The 23,189-nt window shown below is 32.4% G+C and overlaps 1 protein-coding gene and 1 pseudogene across 1 annotated transcript; both read right to left on the minus strand.

Annotated features, from left to right (window-relative positions):
• Nucleotides 1-5,955: 5,955 nt before the first annotated feature.
• LOC112003176 (peroxidase 16) lies at nt 5,956-8,059 on the minus strand. Its single transcript, XM_024035364.2, has 4 exons — nt 7,790-8,059; nt 7,298-7,495; nt 6,939-7,104; nt 5,956-6,524 (listed from the first exon to the last, which is right to left on the minus strand). The coding sequence occupies exons 1-4, from the start codon at nt 7,997-7,999 to the stop codon at nt 6,118-6,120; spliced, it is 981 nt and encodes a 326-aa protein (XP_023891132.1). The 5' UTR covers nt 8,000-8,059; the 3' UTR covers nt 5,956-6,117.
• An 11,178-nt stretch (nt 8,060-19,237) lies between these two features.
• On the minus strand, nt 19,238-21,176 carry LOC136060984 (peroxidase 45-like; annotated as a pseudogene).
• Between the last annotated feature and the right edge of the window lie 2,013 nt (nt 21,177-23,189).

Below are 23,189 nucleotides of genomic sequence, written 5' to 3' on the forward strand. Positions count from 1 at the left end.
GGACGAAAAACGAACTTTTGTGATAGCTTAGGGACGAAAATGATATTTTACCAAAAAAAAAAAAAAGACGTAAATGCACTTTTAGTCTCTACATTTTGCACTTTTTTTTCATTTTGGTCCCTACATTTTATTTTTACTTTTTTTAGTTCCTAAACCAATTAACGCCTGACATTTAGATCATTTCCGTCACTCAACTAATGGCAAAAGTTGACGTAGCAAACGGAGTACACTATTGGCACAGTTAATGATAACGTGTCCATTAAAATAATATTAAAAAAATGCTACACCAGCATCCACATCAGCATCTAACCTTAAAAAATAAATTTATCAATTTTAAAAATTATAAAAACAAAAAAAAAAAACATAATTAAAAAAAAATGGTGGAACTTAGATTTGTTATGTTTGTGCCTAGTTTCTTTTTCTTCTTTATTTTTCTTCTTCTTCCCCAGATCTTTCTCTTAGTTTCTCCGCCTCCCTTTCTTTCTTTAGTCTTCTTTCTTTCTTCCTCTTTTTCTTCTTTCTCCCTCTATCTTGGTGCTTCACCTTCTTGAACTCTTTTAGCAAGTTCCTCCACTTCTCTCATCTTCAACGAAATCTACTCCCACAAGTGCTTGTTCGACTTCGGCTTGAACCCACGTCTTAGCTCTCGTCTTGGACCCACATTTCGGCTCGCCTTGACTTCGACTTCGACTTCATGGTCCTCATCCCCACCACTGTTATTGATGAGAATCATTTGCTAGTGCTGGTAGTGAGAGTGGGCGTGAGTGTGAGGGTGAGGTTGAGCATGGTGAGGTGGTAGGTCACCCGCGCCCACGCCATCATATGGGTTTCCGGTTAGATTGGAAACCCTTTCCCTCCTTACTTTCTCATCTCTCTCTCTTTATCTTGGTTGAGTTTGCTGTATTTATTTTGGATTTTTGATAAATTTGAAAAGGGATGATATGGGTTTGTGAAAGGAAGTTTTTGGGTTTGTGATAGAGAATTTGTTGGGTTTGTGTATAAGGGGATTTGATGGGTTTGTGAAAAATGCTTAGATCTTAGGATTGACATCAAAAATTTGGTTGGTTGTCAAATCTGGAAATTTTTTTTTTTTTGGTGAAACTGAAAAAATTGTTTGGTTGCCAAGAAAATGTATAAGTGTATCTTAATTTTCCTTAAAACCAATCTAAGTTCAAGGATGGAGTTCTTCACTACCTTTAGTACATTGGTTGCCACAGTTTGTGTGTGTTTTTGTGGTTATGTTTTTGTGTTTGGTTGACAAGAAATGGCAAGAAAATGCTGGAAAATTTGGGTGTGTGTTGTTATATTTAAATCTGGGTTTGTGTTCATTATGTTATTGTTGAAGATGAACTCAGATATAAATTTATGTATTTTTTTTTTAATTTTAATTCTGCTGTTGTTTTTTTTAAATTGATAATTTTTTTTTAATGTTTGTTTTTAATTTAATTAATTAATGTGTGTGATTATATTATTTTTTTATTCCACCGTCAGCCACGTTAGCTTTTGCCATTAGTTGAATGACGGAAAGGACCTAAATGTCAAGCGTTAATTAGTTTAGGGACTAAAAGTGATAAAAATAAAATGTAAAGACCAAAATAGAAAAAGTGAAAAATGTAAGAACTAAAAGTGTATTTACGCCTAAAAACAAAAAGAATTCTGGCAATTGAGTTGCTGAGAATGTAGGGGAGAAAAAAAAAATTGTGGCTTGCTGAAATTGGAGAAAAAAAAAATTATGGTCAATGAAGTTGCCAAAATTGTAAAGGAGAGAAAACAAAAATTATGGCAAGCCACAATTTGGACAACTCCATTACCATTGCCTTTCTTTTTTTTTTTTTCTAGTTTCGGACAGCCACAATTTTTTTTTTCTCCCATACATTTTTGGCAACTCAATTGCCATAATTCTTTCCTTTTTCTTTTTCTTTTTTCTCTCCCCCACAATTTTAGGCAACTCCATTGCCACAATTTCTGTTTGTTTCTTTCTCTTTTTTGAGCACTCTTCCTAGGCAGCTTGCATTTTGGGCAGGAATTTTGATAACTACATCACTAAAATTCAATTGTCTCTCTCTCTTTCTCTCTCTCTCTCTCTCTCTCTCTCTCTCCCTCCATCACATCATTTCTCTCTCCTCTCTCATATTTTTTCTTAAAATTTCGACAACACCATGACCAAAATTTGCTTCTCTCCTCATTTTTTTCAAATAAATTTGAAAAGTGCCCATATATTCAGCAAAAAGACTCCGGTGAAGCTTCTTATTACAATCCCAAAATACAAGCTTTTACAAGAGACACACTAATTCTCTAGACACCTAGGCACTAACACTTACACATTAGCTCTTGACTTTCTTTTCTTCACTTCACACTAGTTGGTGCTTTATGACACACGCTTCACCTCACTTCACCCTTCACAAATCACAAGTGGGAACCAAAGTTCCTATTTATACATGTTAGAGCCGGTTAAGTAACCAACATTAAGCTTCTAGCTTCACTAATTTCTGCCAGTAGAGTTCTAGTAGTTCTAGGCCTTAGCTTTTTATTTTTTTAATTTCTAACTCATGACAGCTTCTAGTGTTTTCTTCTTTATGCCTCTATATATAGTTTCAATTCTACAATCTTCTAGGCTCTAGTCAAATTGTAGCTCTACAAAGTGATGTCTAGAGATTTTTTAGAGAGAGGGAGAGAGAGAGGCGGTGCTTGATGTTTAACAACTTCATGGGGCCAATATTTGCCAATCTCCACATGTTAATTTTTCCAAACGCATGGGAGCATAAAAAGTGTTCTAAAAAAATAGGAAACTCTTAAAGCATTGGCATTAAGAGCATTCCCATTAAAGATGCTAAAAATGGTATATGCTAAATTTTACCACCAACACACAAAAAAAGTCATTGCATCAAAGATTTCAAATGTCAAAAATTTTGACACACAGCTACAATGAGCTATTATTGATAACAGCTCACTATAGCTGGATTGTTAAAAAAAAAAAAAAATTTATTTTATATTCACAACGGCTCTTTTTTAAATTTCTGTCTCTCTTTCCTCTCTCTCTCACTTCTCTCTTCTCACTTCTTTCTTCCGTGGTTCATGATCTCTACTTGTTGCCAATCTTTGCTCATCGTCATCGATCTCTACCTCTTCGTCACCGATCTGTCTCCTCGTCGTCGATCTCTGCGTCTTTGTCGTTGATCTGTCTCCGATTCACCTCCATCACAAACATCACCCACTCTACCTCTTTGTCGCCAATCTGTCTCCGATTCACCTCTATCACAGTCATCACCCACTTGCCCTCACCAATTCAGATCTATGATTATCTCTCTCTCATGCCTTGAATTCCAATTTGGGCATATTTTGGTGGGTTTGTGATTTGGTTGTGGGTGGTGGGTTTGTGATTTGGTTTTGGATGGGTATGGTTTATAGTGGGCCGGTGGTGGTGGGTATTTGTTTGATGGTTTTTTGAGGTGGATCAATGGCGATTGATGGTGGGTGGGTATGAGTTTTATGGTTTGGTTTTGGGTTTGAGTTTGTGATTTGATTTTGGGTTTGTTTTTGTTTGTGATTTTAGTGGTTGGGGGTTGAGGTTGTGGGCGGTGGTAGTTGTGGCAATGGGTGTGGGCAGTGGTGGCTAGTAGCAGTGGGTGTGGGCAGTGGGTTTGAGAGAAAATATACACAGAGGAAGAGAGAGGAAGAGATAGATTGAGAATAAAAAAGAATTAAAAAATAATAGAGAAATAATATTTTAATGAAGTGGTAAAAATTATAAATTTTTTGATGTTGAGTGTATTGTAAAGTGGTATGTTAAAATAGATAAAGTATAATTTTGAGATGTTAAATGCTAAAATATTTGCATTCTTTGATGAGAATGCTCTAAGTGTGCTAAATGCTAAATTTTTAGCATTTGGCACACCAAAAAACCAAAAATCATCCCTCATCAAATGTGCCCCCAAGATCCAATTTTTCTTTTACAACATGCTACAATAGAAGGGTACTGTCGCATGTTTAAAAAAAATTTAAAAAAACTATTTTTTTATTCCACTCTTCTCTCTCTTCTCTCATTCAGGCTCTTTTCTCTTTTCTATCGGTCTCTCATCTTCTTCTCTTCTTTGTGTCTCTCATTAATGGTGACTAACTATCGGTCTCTCATCTTCTTCTCTTCTTTGTGTCTCTCATTAATGGTGACTAATTATTATTTAATGAAGAAAAAACATAGTGTCAAGTGAGGCCTTTTATTCAACAAACATGGCATTTTTTTAGAAGCTCCTATGTTTAACCAAGCAGGGCTGGCCTAAGATAGTTTAATGCCTAAGGCGAAATTTTTAAATAGATCTTTTTATATCATAATTTATTTATTTCAAATCTATTATTAGTTCTTACTAATTAATAAGACTAATTCATCCAAAGTGAATTAGTGATACTTACTATGTAGGTTTTACAAACTGACAAGTCATCAATAAATAAAAGTTATTAAAAACATTCATTTATTATATTGTTTGATCAATTTGTATGTTTTTTGTCATAAAATTTGTATTAGTTTTAGCATTTTTCATTCACTTAATGGTGAATTGGTGATTGTGTTGTATTTCTATTAATTTTTTTTTTAATGTGAAGAAGATGCTAAAGTACTACAAATTTTACTATAAAAAACTTACAAATTGATGTGACATTTCAAGAAAATAATAAATGAATATTGAATTATTTATTATGATCGAACATATCAATTTACAAGACCTATGCGGTAAAAAAAAAGTGCAAATTACACACTTTTTTCTTAATTAGAAGAATAAAAATAAAAATAAAAATAAAAACAAAAAATAAAAAATAAAAAACCTTACTGACCCTATTTTAATTTGGGAGGCCTTTCTATGTTAGGGGGCCTTAGGCCATAAACTAAATGGCCAAGGCCTAGGGCCAGTCCTGAACACAAGGCATCTAGCGTGGGTTCATAAATTTAACAAGTGTCCGAAGCTCTTTTGAGAGATTTTTCTTGTGAGCCAAGTAAAGGCGAAATGACCCTTTTGCCCTCCAATCCATCTCTCTCTCTCTCTCTCTCTCTGAACAAGTCATAGTCAATGTAGTCGATACCATACCAGTATTGGCCATACTGACCAATATGTACCGTACCGATATATATACCGGTATCGAAATGCCAATGTTTCGTACCGGTTTAAATACCGGCTGTACCGGCCATACTAGCCAATTTCGGGCAATACCGGCCAATAAAGAAAAAAGCTTTTTTTTTTTTTTTAGTTTTGTAATTTTTGAATTTTTGTAAGGGCAGAATTATAACTTACTTACATTAATTTATTAGTATTATTTGTTTTCTTAGTATGCAATGAACAATTAAGCTTTCTATTTTTTACATTGTGTTTTTTTTTTTTTCCTTTTAATTGATGCTAAAGTCTAAAATCATAAATAATTTGTTCTGAATTGAGGTAATGTTTTATGATAAACTTTATATTTATTATAATATATACACACACATGCACACACACACACACACACACACACACACACATATATATATATATATAATAATAATAATGGTAAATCCGAAACGGTACACTAGTAACGATCGGTACCAAAATATATCGTTCCACTGGTCAAACCGATACAGCCTCCAGTATGAAATTCACTCCCTTGGTCGTAGTATAAGGGTTATGTTGAAGCCATAGCTAAAGATGATCATTATTGTCAGAGCTATCTATCACTAGTTGTCAAATATTTAAGCCTACTACTTGTCAAATATTTTTTAAGCTAATCTAAATTTAGAGTCATATGATTATATTTATGAAACATTTGTAAGCAAAAACAAATTGAAAGGAATATATATAATCTGGGACGTGGTAGCTCTTGCCAACTTTAGTATGCAACCTTTGCAATTAATCGCTAGTATAGTCAAAAAATTAGCTTTGGATGGTCCTCTTTAGAGTATACTCTAAAATTCGTATGGCATTGTCTGATTTGGCATTTTTTTTTGTAGGTTGAACGTATCAATTTTATTATATTCTGAAAGTTACATGAAAAAAAGCTAATGAAAATAAAATATCATGATCAGTGCGAACTTATAGATTTGTGATACAATCATAATTAACAAAGCTAGAAGAAAACTCTCTTCTCTTCTCTTCTCTTCTAGTTTATCCGGGAGCAATCGTGCCGAATCTCACCTTGAGTTCCAGTCTTAACCCCAACTCGACCTAGTTTGGTTATAGCACTTACAAAGGCCTGTTGAAAAGCGTCATTGTTTGATGCAAATAAATCGACTGTGGACTTTGACCTTGCATCTGTGAACAATACCTCATCAGAGCTTAGGAGACCCTTTCCCTGTTGAAGATTTTTGTAGTAAGTATTGTCGAATGTATTAGGTGTGGTTGGGTCCAAACTAATGGCGATTGTGGGGTCAACATTTAAGGGACACATCTGTCTAAGCTGGAAAGCATATGTCAAGTTTAAGGTTGGGTCAATCCAGTTTTTGGGGCTGAATTTGTAGATTCGTTTGGAGAAACGGCTGCAATGAGAAACCCCAATTGTGTGCCCACCTAATGGAAACATAAAACTTAGCATGTTAGATAACATGAGTTACATTACACATTAGTAGATTTATGTCATACACTCAAGTTGAGTGATATGTTACTTATTTCTCTAATATATTAATAAGTCTCATTATTTAATGGAATTCATCATTCATATAAAATGAGGAAGTAACACTTGTACTCTACTCTAGAAATACCTATGATGTTTTTTAAATTAGATTAATTAATTAAAAACACGTTAAATCTATTAAGAGTTTTGTAGCTCAATTAATATCGTTTGATATTTACAATGAAAACATACCGCATTCAAATTATCATTTTCCCATTATTATTGTATCTATCAAAGTTTAAAAATTGTCAAATCTATGCTATATAGAAAATTGTAAGAGCTACATCAAACGGCTTGAAGACTTCAGGTACCTGATAATGCAATCATATCTGTTTGGGTGAGATTATTAAAGCCAAACAAGGAATTGAGCTGGTCTAAATTGAAAAAGGGCTGAGGAAGATGCCTTTGAACACTAGCAATTGTAGATATCCTCCCATCACGCCTCCCCAATTCGACTGGGTAAAATGGTCCCCCTGTCTATATTACATGTCAAAGCATATACTATTTAAATGTGTTGGTGCTTGATTATAATGACTCTGGAAGTTCAACTGTATAGGAATAAATTAGTTGAGAGTTTGAAAAGTTACAAAAGTTTTCAAAACTATGTTAAGTATATCGTTTTGAAAATAATGAACTGAAAAGAGAAAACCAACGTTTTGTTTCCACATACCAATACAACCACATCTCTAGTGGCAAGAGCTAGTATATCAGCACAGGAAACTTTGTTTGTGCACTGAGGGTCACTATCTACAGCTGCCTTAGCTTTGACCACAGTGTCAAATCCATCACCAGCAAGAGAAATATCATCATGGTGATTCTTCTCTGCTGTATTAGTTGGTGAGTCAATCAAAACTGAACCATCACATCCCTGTGCCAAAGAAAGCCAATATCTCAATACATATGTTTCATCTTGCAAACTCACCATGATTATATTCCAACCAAACAGGTCTTTACCAAAAACCAACAATGATAATTATCAATGCTATAAATACATCAAATTTCAAAAGATTTTCAAGATGACAAATTGTAATTAATGCAACATTATTTCCATATTAGATTATCACTGAGATAATTTTTATTGTATAATTATCGAATCTTACTACCTCAACAGTCGCAGACAAAAAATGAATCGAAATTTGCTGTGTGAAATAAGACTACAAACCCGAACAAAGCAATCGTGGAAAAAGAGTCGAAGAGTGGCTGGAGCAGTCACAAAGGTCTGCTGGAACTTATTTGTGACAGCTGAGCGGACTAATGATTCAACATTAGGGCATGTGTTCTTGTAGAAGTCACTGCTAAGTTGAGCTGAAGTAGTACTTAGGAGAAGAGAAACAAGCAAAGATAATAAAAGAATGGCACTTCTAGATTCCATGACTTTTTTTGTAGTAGTTGTTGCTGTTGTTTTGCATGCTGCGTGGGGTTAAGGGACTATTTATACACAGAATTTGAAGTCAAAAAAAGGATAGTAATTAAAATAATCCGGCAGGTACACTCTGGCTTTAATGCATGGATTTTTTTTTTTTTTGTTTTTTTGTTTTTTTGGATTTATTTTAATTGCTTACCATCGATGTTGATGTTGACGAGAGGTGACAATAGAAAATGATATTTTACCTTTAAAGATTTTATTAATGTGTGTCCTAAAAATACACAATAGTTTATTATTTTAAAAAAAAGTTTTATCAAAAATTAAAAAAAAAATTTGATAATTTTTTCAATTCTCAATAAAATTTTTTTCAAAAATAGATTCGTTAATATATGTCTTAAGGGTATACATTAACCAAACCCATTATTTAATGATTAAATTGGAACCATATCGACGAGAAATTATGCAGTTGGTGAATCACGTCACTTGTCTACCATTTCATTAAAAGACTCCCATTTATTTAAAATTGCTGAGTCAATAATCAGTTTCTATTTTAAAAAAAAATTTCTAACTCAACAATTTTAAATCGATGTAAGTCTTTTAGTGAAATAGTAGACCATATCACTTGTCCATCATGCAGACTTTATAATTTTTCCGTAGCGACAGAATTGAATAGAGGAATCAAAATTTATTTAGACCAAACTTTTACAAATGATTGGACTAGAGGAGACGTACAGGCATGGGTATGTAAATTTCTGTGGTTTTTTACTTTTTAGCTAAGAATCGATGCAAACAATGCAAAGGACAATGAAAATTCTAGTCGTCATTTTTTTATTGTTGGACAAGGGGATTTTCAGTAAGTTGGCAACCTCAGTACATGTTCATGTGCACCTCTACCGACTCCGACTCCATTGCAACCAGGTGCTCTCTCTCTCTCTCTCTCTCTCTCTCTCTCTCTCTCTTGCTCATGTCATCACCATTGACCAATCATCATTGATCATTGACTACCATTGTTGAATTTTTTAAATATTTTTGTATGCCCTATTTATCAGGACACTTGACCACTCTTTTTTTCTTTTCTTTTTTTACATAGATTCTCAATTTAAGGTCTATTTTTCAAAGACAGACTTTGAGATGGCCCAAAAGAGAGGCAAGTATTCTTAATGGAGGCAAGTATTCCAACTGGACCTGGAGCATGCGAAGTTTCATCAATTATTGCAAGTTCAGTTCATATATCACTGGGAATTGCAAGATGCAAGTCAAGAAGCCTAAGGAGTTTGAAGAAGATTACACATCACAAGCTGTGGCTTGGGGCAACTGTAGATCTATGGACCCAACAATGTAAGGTTCTTTGCTGATGCCAAGTGTTGCAGTTCGGCCAATAAATTTTTTTGATTGGGATCCCCCTCCCCCACTTGCTATAAGCAATAAAAATAAAAATAAAAACAATTAGCCCAGTGAGTCAGTCACAACATATATTATGATATGGGATTGAAAGCGGTAGTCCAATAATAACATCTTTTGTGGTTCAAATATCACATCTTCCTTCCTTACTATCTTAATATATATATATATATATATATATATTAAAAGAAAATTATGATATCTAAATTATTGGGTTGAAATTAAAATCTACGTAATGAAACGAGAACTAGGAATCGAACTAGACTTTTGATGGCTCAACCTTTTTTTATGTGACACTTGCAGTTTGTCACTTGCCAACTTCTACTAGAGAAAAGAGATATGCACCATTTACGACCTTAATGAATTGACAAGTTGATGGGTGAAAATGTGTGCAAGTCCACTACCAAAAAAAAAAAAAGGCTAGCTTTAGCTCATATTTATGCGTTGATGACCCTAATATTACTGAAATAAACGATCTTATAGTATAAAAAAAAATATAAAAAGATGTGTATATTCTGAGATTTTTCATTATAATGTCGTGCTGGTTAACACTTAGAGAATAGCAAGTGCATGAGCTAACGTATTATGCTTCGCAACTCAGGCTTTTGTCACGAACGGTGCAAAAACAACATTTAATTGTAATGACAGAATTATCAGGCTAATAAAATCATAATAATTTTGGCAAATCATGCTGCAATAACATGCCAAAGTATAATTTGTTGACTTTGTCTAAATTACCAACGATCATAATTAATAAGCAAACATGGTTTGTCCGTAGTTTTAGCACTATATGCATGTGTTCATGTCAATGAGTTTTGCTTTGCTGCCCAGAGCAAAAAGTTTTTATATTCTGATTTTGTTCTAATATTGGTGAGACAAGGTTGCTTGGTCACTGTGCTGATTCATAAGATTTACAGTCTTGGAACATGTATCAAGTATTAATGAATTATTATATACCATATTAAAGTCAAGTTACTTATTTGGCATGGCTTTCAAATTTTTCTTTTAATTATTATTTTTTAATATATTTTTTTGGCTGATTTTATTTTTTAATTTATTTAAAGCACCGAATGGACTGTGAACAGAATAAGGAATATCAGTGCAATATCTTAGAATACATCTTAATTAAGAGTTAAGAATATACCGATTAATCAGGTATATCTGTCCCGTGACTTGACAAGTGACCATTCTCAAAAAAAAAAAAAAAAAAAAAAAAAGAGAAGCTCACATGGGTCTTCAATGGCAATGATTGATAGAAAGAATAACAAAATGCAGGGTCATATATATATAATTCTACAGACACGCTATTTTATAATATTTTTACAAAATGTTAATGTGACTAACTTTTTATTAATTTTCATTTAGTTCTACCACTAATATCACTTTTTTATTTATCAATAATCACTCACCACATCAGTAATTTGTTAAAATTTTTATAAAATAATTTGTATCTCTAGCATTATTTTATATATTGTAAAGTTGTGATTTACAATTATATTTTACTTAATCATTTTCGTGTATTTTTGTGAGATTTAATGTAAGAGTTTAGTGTGAGAATTTGGTGAAGACTTATGACGAAAGTGAAATTCACGAATGACTCGCAAGTGAACAACTCACGAAAGGCTACCTGAGAAGCACATACTGGTATATGAATAGTCTCATACAAAGTTGGATTTCGCAAGTCACTTCGCGACTCAAGCCAAGTCGCGAGTGATCCGCGAAACACATTGCCCGAACCTTTTTGAAATGTGTTTTTCTCATTTCTATACCAACACTATATAAACTCATATTACCCACGAAATTGTAAGGAGTTTTTGAGGGAAAAAAAAAAAAAAAACCCTTAGTAATACACTTGAGAATTAGAGATTGTAAACCCACAATCATCTACACAATTTCTCTTAGTTTTCTTCTACTCCTACCTGTCCAATTACAAATCCTTGAGAGGTTAGCCCAAACACTTATCTCACTCAATTTGAATACTGAGCAAAATTTTAGTGCATGTGGGAAGTATTGGAAGAAGTCATCAATTGGTTGATACAATTTGGAGCTAATTGCAGGATCCGGATAACTAGTGAAGATATGGCTCGGTGAAGCTCGTTGGTAGCTGGAACTTAAAGGGTTCAAGTACGTTGGATAGATTAAGCTTGGAGGGTCTTTTCAATATTCGTGTGCTCCAACTTTATTCACTAGTGGATTGATTTCAATTTGGGGGGCCGTAAAAAGGTTTTTCGCCGAGTATTTCGATTTCTTTTTCGATAACACATCGCGGTATTATCTTGTGTTTACATCTCTCTTCCCTTACTCTTTAAGTTTTATATTTGTTTTTGCTTGCTTGTGGTTATGGCTTAGAGAGTCGTTTCGGTTATTACGTATCATTCACTCTTGTTCCGTACGTAGATAAGTTCGAGTAAAAGTAATTAAGCCGTATTTTTAAAATTGGAGGTCTGAATAAGCTATAGTGTTTTTACACTATTTGAGCTTTCATATATATATATATATATGTGTGTGTGTGTGTGTGTGTGTGTGTGTGTGTGAGAGAGTGTGTGGGTGTGTGTATTGGTTGAATTCAAGTTATATCTGGTAGAACTTTAATCAATATTACACCACTTAATATTTTTCAATTGGATGCGAATTTTGACAAATCCATTACTAAATTATATTACCTTCGTATATTCTCCGTACTTGCCAAATTTTAAGATGATCAAAGATTAATAGTTATGTCATCAATCAATTGTTCAAATTTAAGTTTTTGTAGTTTAAAATAGTGTATAAAAGATGAATTTATGAATCAAATGGTAAATACCAATTGACATGAAATTTAGCATGCATATTAAGAATATATAAAACATACAATTTAATAGTGAGATTTTCAAAATATAAACTCTATAACAAGTTATTAGGTAGTGTAACATTACTTAGAGTTACACCATGTGTAACTTAAACTCAATCATATATATATATATATATATATATAAAGAAAAGAGAAGTAGAGATTAGAGAACACTATATCTATCTTGTATGGAGTGTAAAAGCTCGAAAATATGTTGAAAACACAAGAGCTGTTTAGACCCTTAATTAAAAGATACAGCTCGATTGATTTTACACTAACTTAATACTAAGTGCGGAATAGTATAAAAACGAGCGAATAAACAAACAAACTACTTTAATCCATAATCAAGGCAACACAGCAGTAAAATGAAAAATAAAAGAGTAGGAAAGAAAGATGCAAACACAAGATAACATACCGATATTTTATCGAAAAGAAAACCGAAGAACTTGGCGAAAAACCTCTCCACCGCCCTCCAAGCAGTAATCAATCCACTAGACAATCAGTTGGGATATATGGGTTAGCAAGAGACCCTTCAAGCCTAATCTACCAGATGTACCTAAGTCCTCCAAACTCCTACTCTAACAAAACTTCTCGAAACCGTGTCTTGTCTAGCTCTCCGAATCCCACAATAAGTTTCATGTTGCATCTGTCATCCTTGGCTTCTTCCAATACTTCCCAGCAGCACCAAAAATTCACTTGACACACTGAAAATGTGTGGTAAGTGTTTGGGCTATCAACCTCTCAATGGTATGGAAATGAAGAGGAAGGAGTTGAGGAAATTCTCAAAACAAATGTGTAGATGATTATGGGTATAACAATCTCTAACTCTCAAGTTGTTTGGCTAGGGTTTTCTCTCAAAAGCACTCCTCAACATTTGTAGGTAATGTGGGTATAAATAGTGTAGGCATAGAAAGTGTGTATCAGATTGGACAGGCTGGCAGAACAGAATGTCTCGAAAGTGTCTCGCGAAAAGGCCTTACCCGCGAGATACTTGCGAGACACAGCTGTCTCCATCTGGCCTAACTCTTCGCATTCCAGCATGTGCAAGGCACATGAGTTACTTCGCAGGATGCTAAGTCACGAGTTACCCGCAAAAACTCTTTAATCTTCAATTGCTTGAATCTTCACACACACACTCTCTCTTTCTCTCTAACACACGACCCTTACAATGAAATCTCACAATAAATACAGGGTACAAAAAATTAAATCAAATTCAATCAAATTTAGCACGGAATATAAGCCAACAAAAACACATAGTTGTAAATAACAATTTTACAAGGTGTATGAAGAAACAAAAATAATAGATGTTCTCACACATTAATTCATTAATATACACTCCATACATACTATTTCCACAATTTTTTGTGTTATTGTATAGAATGGTCACTGCGCATGCGCTGATTCATAAGATTTACAGTCGTGGAACACGCATCAAGTATATATTAATGTATTATTATATTCCATATTGAAGTCAAGTTACTTATTTGGCATGGCTTTCAAATTGTTCTTTTAATTATTATTTTTTAATATTTTTTTGGGCTTATTTTATTTTTTAATTTATTTAAAGCACCAAATGGACTGTGAACAGAATAAGGAATATTAGTGCATTATCTTAGAATACATCTTAATTAAGAGTTAAGAATACACCGATTAATCAGGTATATCTGTCCAGTGACTTGATAAGAGACCCCTCTCACAAAAAAAAAAAAAACTCACATGGGTCTTCAATGGCAATGATTGTCAAAAAGAATAACAAAATTCTCATATATATATATATATATAGAGAGAGATGGGTTCAAGTTATACTTTGTGTAATTCTATAAAAATTACACCTTTTTTTAAACCATAGATTTCTATTAGATCTAATGGTTAAAAACACACTAGTTCCATGTCAAATTTAATATTATTAAGTCATTAAATTCTCTTCCAAAAATAAACAAAAGCTCATTAAACTCTCACCCTCCACTGCTGTCTTCTTCTTCTCTCTCTCATATGCCAGGACGTCCATGAACTCTTCCAAGGAACCAAATAACTAAACAAGTGATAAGGCATTAGCATTTTTCATCTTTTCAATTAGATGTGAATGATATGCATCTGTGTAAATAGATTTCATGGGAATAGGCAACGATTGAATTAATTTGTTATTTGACAATTCTCCTAAAGCAACAAACAGATATGAGTAATAAACAACCTTCAACACATTAGCAGACTAACTGATTGATTAACTTTATTTTGTTGTGATGGGCTCATACTATTTGTTGACTCTTTAGTATTCCTAATAGAGAAGTTATGCCCTCCACCCAAAATCCCATATGAATATACTGTAGAGAAGATGTTGCAGTCTAGTGGCTGTTGCATGTTAGACGATTAAATCTGAGATTTGGATAGCTGGTACTTCTAATAAGTCTTTTAAAAGGATCTTCTAGATGTTGCATGTTTTCAGATCTACCGCTTGTACCACAATAAAAGTACAAGGTATCGATTCCCTTGTTGATCTATTTGGTTCATTGGAGGAGTTCATGTCCAGGCAAATGAGAGAGAGAGGTAGAAGAAGAAGACAACGTGGAAGCAGGTGAAAGACTTTAATGGCATTTTGTTTATTTTTAGAAGAAAATTTAATGAATTAATGATATTAAGTCTGACATGGCACTAGTGTTTTTTTAACCATTAGATCTAATGAAAATCAATAGTCTAAAAAATATGTAACTTTTATAGAGTTACACCAGGTGTAACTCTAACCCACCTCATATATATATATAGAGAGAGAGAGAGAGAGAGGGAGAGAGAGTTACACTAGGTGTAACTTATTATAAAATTCATATTTTGAAAATTCTACCGTTAAATTACATGTTCTATATGTTCTTAACATTTATATCAATTAGATGTTATTTATTATTTGATTCATATACTCATCTTTTATGCATTATTTTAAAGTATAAATACTTAAATTTAAATAACTGATTGATGACATACCTATTAATCTTTGATCATCTTGAAATTTTGCAAGTATGGAGAATATACAAAGATAATATAATTTAACGATGAATTTGTCAAAAGTTGCATTCAATTAAAATATATTGAGTAGTATAACATTGCTTAAAGTTACACCAGGTGTAACTTGAACACAAGCCTATATATAATAATAATAATAAATAAATAAATAAATAAATAAATAAAGCCAATTACAGATTAGAGAACACTATATTTGTCTTGCATGTATGGGGTGTAATGGAGAAACAAGAATAATAAACGTTCTCACACATTCACTAATGTACATTCCATACATAATACTTTCACAATTTCGTGCACAATTTTCACATTTAAAACATAAAAGAAGTGTGTACAAATAATATACACTAATGAGTGTCAGATAATCAGTAAAATTTGTAAAATACTATTATTTTTTCATATTAATTATTTAAATTTACCTTATTTTGAAGTTAATTGGGAACTTAGCCTCTTTTTAAAATCTAGTTTTAGAAACACAATTTTAACACTTAATATCAATTGACTTGGTTGTATTTGAAAAAATGTTAAACATCCAAATTATTTCAAAACAGTAACAATTTAAATAATTATTATAAAAATAATATAATTTACAAATTTGACCACCAAATACTAAAAAAATTGTTTACTAACCTAACAAAATTCTAACACACAAATTACACACAAGGAGCTTGGATGGTCGAGGCTACTCCCTATGTAGAAGAAAATGCCTCACATAATCGGCAACCTAAATAGTAAGAATGTATCTCAAGAGATGATCTCATAAAATCTCCCCCTCACATGATATTTGGGTCTCATATATGTAGTTTTCACTTATTGTGAAGGTGACCTCATAAGATTGTCTTATAATATAAATTTTCTTAAATAACAACATAAACATGACTCCTTAACTTTTCAATTTTCAAGTGGAACCAGTTTTCAACCAATGTTGTTTAGCTTATTTTAATAGGTCTTCATTTAATGTCTCGTAGCTTATGTCTAATGCATTTAACTTTTAAATAGTCCATTTAATTACATTGATTGATTTTACTCTCTCTCTCTCTCTCTCTCTCTCTCTCTCTCTCTCTCTCTCTCTCTCTCTCTCTCTCTCTAATTTGCTTTAGTCTTTTGATTGTTGTCAAAGCAACTAATGAGGAAGAATGTTATCGTTGAAGTCAAATGTTTTTCTTTCCTTTTTGATAATAAGAATTCCAAAGAAGTTGTTTCATATAAAAGTTTTATAAAAATAATGCTATAAATTTCTTTTATATAAATAATTAATGAACTATGTATAGATAATTGATACATACATACATACATACATATATATATATGTATATATATAAATGCATTTAACCCATTAACATGTGGTAATTAAATGGTACCTTGTCATGAGTGCAAATTTTTTTTTTTTTTTTTTTTGTTTTTGCTCTTAGATAGAATTCTATTTAACCTAAGATAAGTATATATGTGTGTAAAACTCTCTCTTAAAGACTCTTGAAGACTTGAACCCCAACTCTTCCCCCCTCCCCCCACCCCCTAACACCCCCACACACTTATACTTCTAAAGAAATGTACGTGCCACTTAATTGAACCTTAGACCACTATGAATATAGAAAAGGTTAGAACTTGGCATCTACATATAGGCAAGCCATTTATGGTGCACAATACAATCATCAATAAAGTTAGGGACACAACAAAACTTCAGGACAATTTCACATTTTTAGTTAGCCTACAACCTTACACAGGAGCCTACCATAATTTGTAATTTAATTTGTTAAAAGAAGATTCTAAAAATAATAATTAATCACCAATGTGTGAGGAGGTCACATAATTTGAGAATATTGTAAATTGTTATGAATTTTTGAAATAGTGTGACTACCATTATTTAGTTGGAATCTTTTTCCTAGAATATATATCTTACTGAATTTTTGCCCAAAATTTTTAGAAAATAATACTTTTTAATAGCTATCAGGCGGATAGAACCATGACTGAAGCTCTCTACTAACCCTATTTTTTCTCCCTTTTTAATCTTTTTGGGCAAACTACATCTTACTCGTCTGTGATTTAACAGAAATTTAAGTTGCTTACTTATGGTTTGAAATTTGACACTTTACCTACCTAACGTTTGACTAAAATTTAAGTTGCTTACTTGTGATTTGAAATCTCATGANTAGGCCTTACCATAATTTGTAATTTAATTTGTTAAAAGAAGATTCTAAAAATAATAATTAATCACCAATGTGTGAGGAGGTCACATAATTTGAGAATATTGTAAATTGTTATGAATTTTTGAAATAGTGTGACTACCATTATTTAGTTGGAATCTTTTTCCTAGAATATATATCTTACTGAATTTTTGCCCAAAATTTTTAGAAAATAATACTTTTTAATAGCTATCAGGCGGATAGAACCATGACTGAAGCTCTCTACTAACCCTATTTTTTCTCCCTTTTTAATCTTTTTGGGCAAACTACATCTTACTCGTCTGTGATTTAACAGAAATTTAAGTTGCTTACTTATGGTTTGAAATTTGACACTTTACCTACCTAACGTTTGACTAAAATTTAAGTTGCTTACTTGTGATTTGAAATCTCATGATGCAAGTGCTCCATAGGATTCTTTTTTATTTTATTTGATCTTGAATTTTTATGTTTTTTTATGTTTTTAGAGGAGAGAAACGTAAAAGTTGAGCAAAATTACATATTTAGTCATGTTTTTAACAGAGATGGGTTATGAAACTCTAACTGAGTGAACCTCTAGTGAGTAAAATATCAAATTTTAAACTATAAATAGACAATTTAAATTTTAATTAAATCACAAGTGAATAAGTTGTAATTTGCCCAAACTTTTTACCTATATTCTGCTTCTATTTCTAATCTCATTGCTTATGACTTGCCATCATTGACTGGCTGCCCATATAGGCCAATGGGCCATAAAAGTATAAAAAATGAAACCCAAACGTTTTGTTTGGAATCCATCGTATACTTTAATCTAAACCCACAAGCCCAACAACTCGTTCAAAATAAAACAATCTAATAGGAGTTTTATAAGACACAATACCGACTCATTATGCTCTACTATTTGTTTCAATTTAAAACATTTTCTGCAAGTTCTAACGTTTGGTGCAGTCAAAAAAATCTTGATCAATAGAAATCATTTACGCCAGTGATGAAGAATAACTGAAATGGTGAAAATGTAAGCCTCCGATTGGGAAGCACATTTTGCATGTTTCTCAACGTAAGCGTTTTTTTTTTTTTTTTTTTTTTTTTTTTTCCAGTGGGTCTCACGGTACTATTTACATATTTAAAAATTATTTTATTACAGTGTTTTTAGTTTTCAGCAATAAACGGTATCCAAACAGACAAAAAAAAAATCAAAATCAAGTCTCAACGAAAAACCATTTTTTCCTCCCTCTCGTGCCACATTACCGGTATGATCTAACTCGATGACCAAGAGTTGTGGTAAAGGAGTATACCCAACCGGGTATACTCCAATTGACAAGTGTTTGTATACTCCACTGGGTCTTTGATAGTTGGCGATAGGGATTTTTGTGTATTTCTTCTCTCTTTCTCTCATGCATCTCACTGATTCTGTTTCATATTTGATCTGGGTTTTATATGTTTAATTTGGGTTTTTGATGTTTAATTTGGTTGATCTGTGTCGTTTGAGGGCTGGGTTCCACGATTGGGTGACTCGGGTCTTTGTTGTTTGGGTGAAATTGGGGAAGGAAGGGAAGAAAAAAAAATTAAAAATGAGAAAAATTAATATTTAAAGAGAGTATGGATAGAATATTGAGATTGATAGTTATCTATGCATGGATAGTAGTATGGTTTTTTTTTAAAGTGAGTTTATTAGACCAAATTTGACTAAAAACATGTTGAGGCTTATGTGAATGCTTTTATAATGAAAAACACAAATAGTAAGGAACATATATAAAATCTTGGAGTAGCTATTGCCAACTTTAGTACGCAACCTCTGCTTATCACTAGTAGTCAGAAAATTTGCTTTGAATGGTCCTCTTTAGGTACTCTCAAGTCGTAATTTTTTGATTTGACATTTTCTTTTTGTAGGTGAACTTGTCACTTTTATTATATTATGAAAGTTACAATCAAAAAGCTAAACACTTGTAGGTTGTGATACAATCATAGATAACAAAGCTAGAAGAAAAATCATTAAAAGAAAGAATGAGTCTCTCTTCTAGTTAATTCGAGTGCAATCACGACGAATTTCACCTTGATTTCCAGTCTTAACCCCTACTCGGCCTAGTTTGGTTATAGCAGTCACAAAGGCCTGTTGAAAAGCTCCATTGTTTGATGCAAACAAGTTAACAGTGGACTTTGATCTTGTATCTGTAAACAATATCTCATCAGAGCTGAAGAGACCCTTTCCTTGCTGAAGGTTTTTGAAGTAAGCATTGTCGAATGTATTAGGTGTGGTTGGGTCCATATTAATGGCAATTCTAGGATCAACGTTTATCGGACACATCTGTCTAAGTTGCAAAGCGTAAGCTGAATTTAGTGTCGGGTCAATCCGGCTTTTTGGGCTGAAGTTGTAGATTCGATTGGAGAAACGGCTGCAATGAGAAAACCCAATTGTGTGTGCACCTAATAGAAACATAAAACTTCACAAGTCAACTAATATGATAAATGACCGATATTAGAGACACTACAAATTTTATCACATAAATTCTACAAATTGACATATCATTAATTTATATAAAATAAAAAATAAAAAAAATCAAACATTAGTATTTTGTTGTTGAAAAATTTATAGTAGTTTGAGCCTTAGAAAATATTTTGCTTTATGTGTCTTATAAAAAAGAGTTACTAAACCATGTCAAATATATGTTACATAGAAAATTCTAAGAGCTAGAACAAAGGGCTTGAAGACTCAGGTACCTGATAAGGCAATCATATCTGTCTGGGTAAGTCCATTTGAGCTAAACATGGCATTGAGCTGGTCTAAATTGAAATTTGGATGAGGAAGATGCCTTTGAACACTGGCAGAAGTAGATATCCTCCCATCACGCCTCCCCAATTCGACTGTGTATGATGGCCCTCCTGCCTGTATTACATGTCAAAGCATATACCATTAGATAAAGTGTTGGTGCTAAATAATAATGATTGTGGTAGTTAAACTATGTATAAATTAGTTGAGAGTTGAGTTGTTGAGAAGTTCAAAAATTTTCATAACTATACATCTTTTTTCCAACTATGTTTTCCCTGAAAATGACAAATAATGAACTGAAAAGAGAACCGTTTGTTGGGAGTCCACATACCAATACTACCACATCTCTAGTGGCAAGAGCTAGTATATCAGCACAAGAAACTTTGTTTGTGCACCGAGAATCACTATCGACAGCTGCCTTAGCTTTGATCACAGTGTCAAATCCATCACCCGCAAGAGAAAGGTCATCAGGGTTATCCTTCTCTGATGGTGAGGATATCAAAACTGAAGCATCACATCCCTGTTCCAGAAGAAGCCAATATCTTAATATATAGGTAACATCTTGTAAACTCACCATGATACCAAAACTGATATTAACAATGCTACGGACACAAAAAATTTAATAAGTTTTTTCAAAATTTATCAAAGTAACAGATTGTGATCAGTGCAACATCACTTTTACTTTAGACCAGGTCTAATTAATGTTACTTTTATCATACAACAATCACAATCTGTTACCTCAACCCTTATGAAAAAAGTATTGAAATTTGTTGTGTGAGATAAGACTACAAACCCGAACAAAGCAATCGTGGAAGAAGAGTCGAAGAGTTGCTGGGGCAGTAACAAAGGTCTGCTGGAACTTCTTTGAGACAGCTGAGCGGACTAATGATTCAACATTTGGGCATGTGTTCTTGTAGAAATCACTTCTAAGTTGAGCTGAAGTAGTGGTTAGAAGGAGAGCAAGAAGCAAAATGACAAAAGAATGGCACTGCGAGATTCCATTGCTTCTTGTTGCTGTTGTTGTTTTGCATGCTGCGTGGGTTTAGGGATTATTTATACAGAGAATTTGAAGACAAAGAAAGGATAGTAAGATAATGTTATACCCCTGGTTGAGACAAAGAATCCTGCAGGTACACTCTGGCCTTAATGCATGGATTTTTTTTTTTTTTCAATGTTATTTTATTTGTTCGCCATCGATGTTGAAGAGATCGTGACAATAGAAAATAATTCGAAAATTATTTAGAGATAAAATTGTTAAAATTTGAACCATGTGGAACAAATTGACTGCAAACTGAAATTTGGAGGGATAAAAATTTATTTCAACCAAATTTTTTCAAATAATTGAACTACTTTTGAAGTGCATGCATGGACGGGTTTTTATTCTCACACATTTACTATTACACTTTTTTTTTTCATATCTATGTTTATGTATTATAACGTGGATATTTTCGCATCAATTATAGATATGTGTGTAAAATAATAGCGTGAATAAGTGTGAAGGAGTGTAAAAAGAATATTTTTCATGCATGGATATCTATTTCTAAGGATTGTAGAGTCCACTGCAACAATGCATAGGACAATGAACATGTTCGACGGACACTGAAAGACAATCTTATCTTTTTTAATGTTGGACAATAGGATTGTAAATAAGTTGGCAACTCAGTACATGTGCACCTCTGCCCACTACATTGCAATCTAGTGCCCTTCACTTCACCGCCCCTCTCCAAAATAAAAGAAAAATAATTAAAAAGTAAGCCACTTCTTGATGTGATTTGATTTGAATTTTGATTTGCCAATTGTGCTATGTACTTCCAGTCTCCCATCATACGATTCACTCTAAGTACATTTAAATAATTTAATTCATTTGTTGTTGGTAAAACTCTATTACAAATACTTTAAAAGTCTAAAATACTATTGCAATTAAGAATCTGTTTGTTTAAAGATTTCTAGTATCGTTATTTAAACGTTATGCAAATATGTATGAGTTAAAAAATATTGTTAAAATGCGTGTTTCAGTGTTTAAATATTGAAAACTGCTATTCAAACAACTGTACCAAACACTCCCTAAAAAATTTATTGCCAAAAATCTCAAAAAGTTTCTAGATTTAATTTAAAAATGCTTTCATCATCTAATAATCTTTTATTCAGATGAAAATTCAATCTTTAACTAAATAAATCTACCAATTTCTTAAAAAAAAATTAAGGCTCTTAAAACACGTTTTCAATAGTGCTCCAATACACCCTTTTAATCTTTTATCATTCATATATGAAAATGTATTACTATTTATCAATCTTTTTTTTTTTAACCTTTAGTTTGGTAAGACTTCTAGCTCGTGAAGGCATTATTTACTATACCAAGTACACAAAAAGATAGAAGCTTGTAAGAGAAACTCCTATCAAGATTCTTTTATGTGGAGCTAAATTTGGTGTATAGTAGAAATAACAATTGCTGATAAGAAACTTCATGCTAAACTAAAGTAATAGATACCTTATTTTAGTTTATCTTTTTCACCATAGTTTTAAAAATTATTTGCTAACCACCAACAGTTGCCAGTCAAAACTTATAAAAAAACGACATTAATAATGCACAATATTCAGCACGTATTACCTAACTACAAAACCTTTTTTCTCCTTTCTGTTTTCTCACAACGAAACAAAACTTAAACCAAAAGAAGAATGCTCAGATATATACATGGTTTTTGATCTTGGATGGTCAATTTTATTCGTTAGTAATGTATCTAGGAACATGCTCATAAACATAATAATTATATATATATATATATATGTGTGTGTGTGTGCGCGTGTGTAGGTAAGTCCATAAAATATATGTGACTCTTAATTAATGTTTTTTTTTTCTTAGATAAAATGGATTTGAACTATGATATCCATTCTATGATGACTGTTGTTTAATATCAAGCCAAGACATCGATTGATTTTTTTTGTTTATGTGGGATTCAAATATCTGTATCTTTTATTAGAAGACAAAATACTTTATTAATTGAACTAAATGGGACTTACATTTTAAATTAA

The sequence above is a fragment of the Quercus suber genome, unplaced genomic scaffold (genome assembly GCF_002906115.3).
Source record: "Quercus suber isolate HL8 unplaced genomic scaffold, Cork oak 2.0 scaffold_120, whole genome shotgun sequence".
Taxonomy (NCBI): domain Eukaryota; kingdom Viridiplantae; phylum Streptophyta; class Magnoliopsida; order Fagales; family Fagaceae; genus Quercus; species Quercus suber.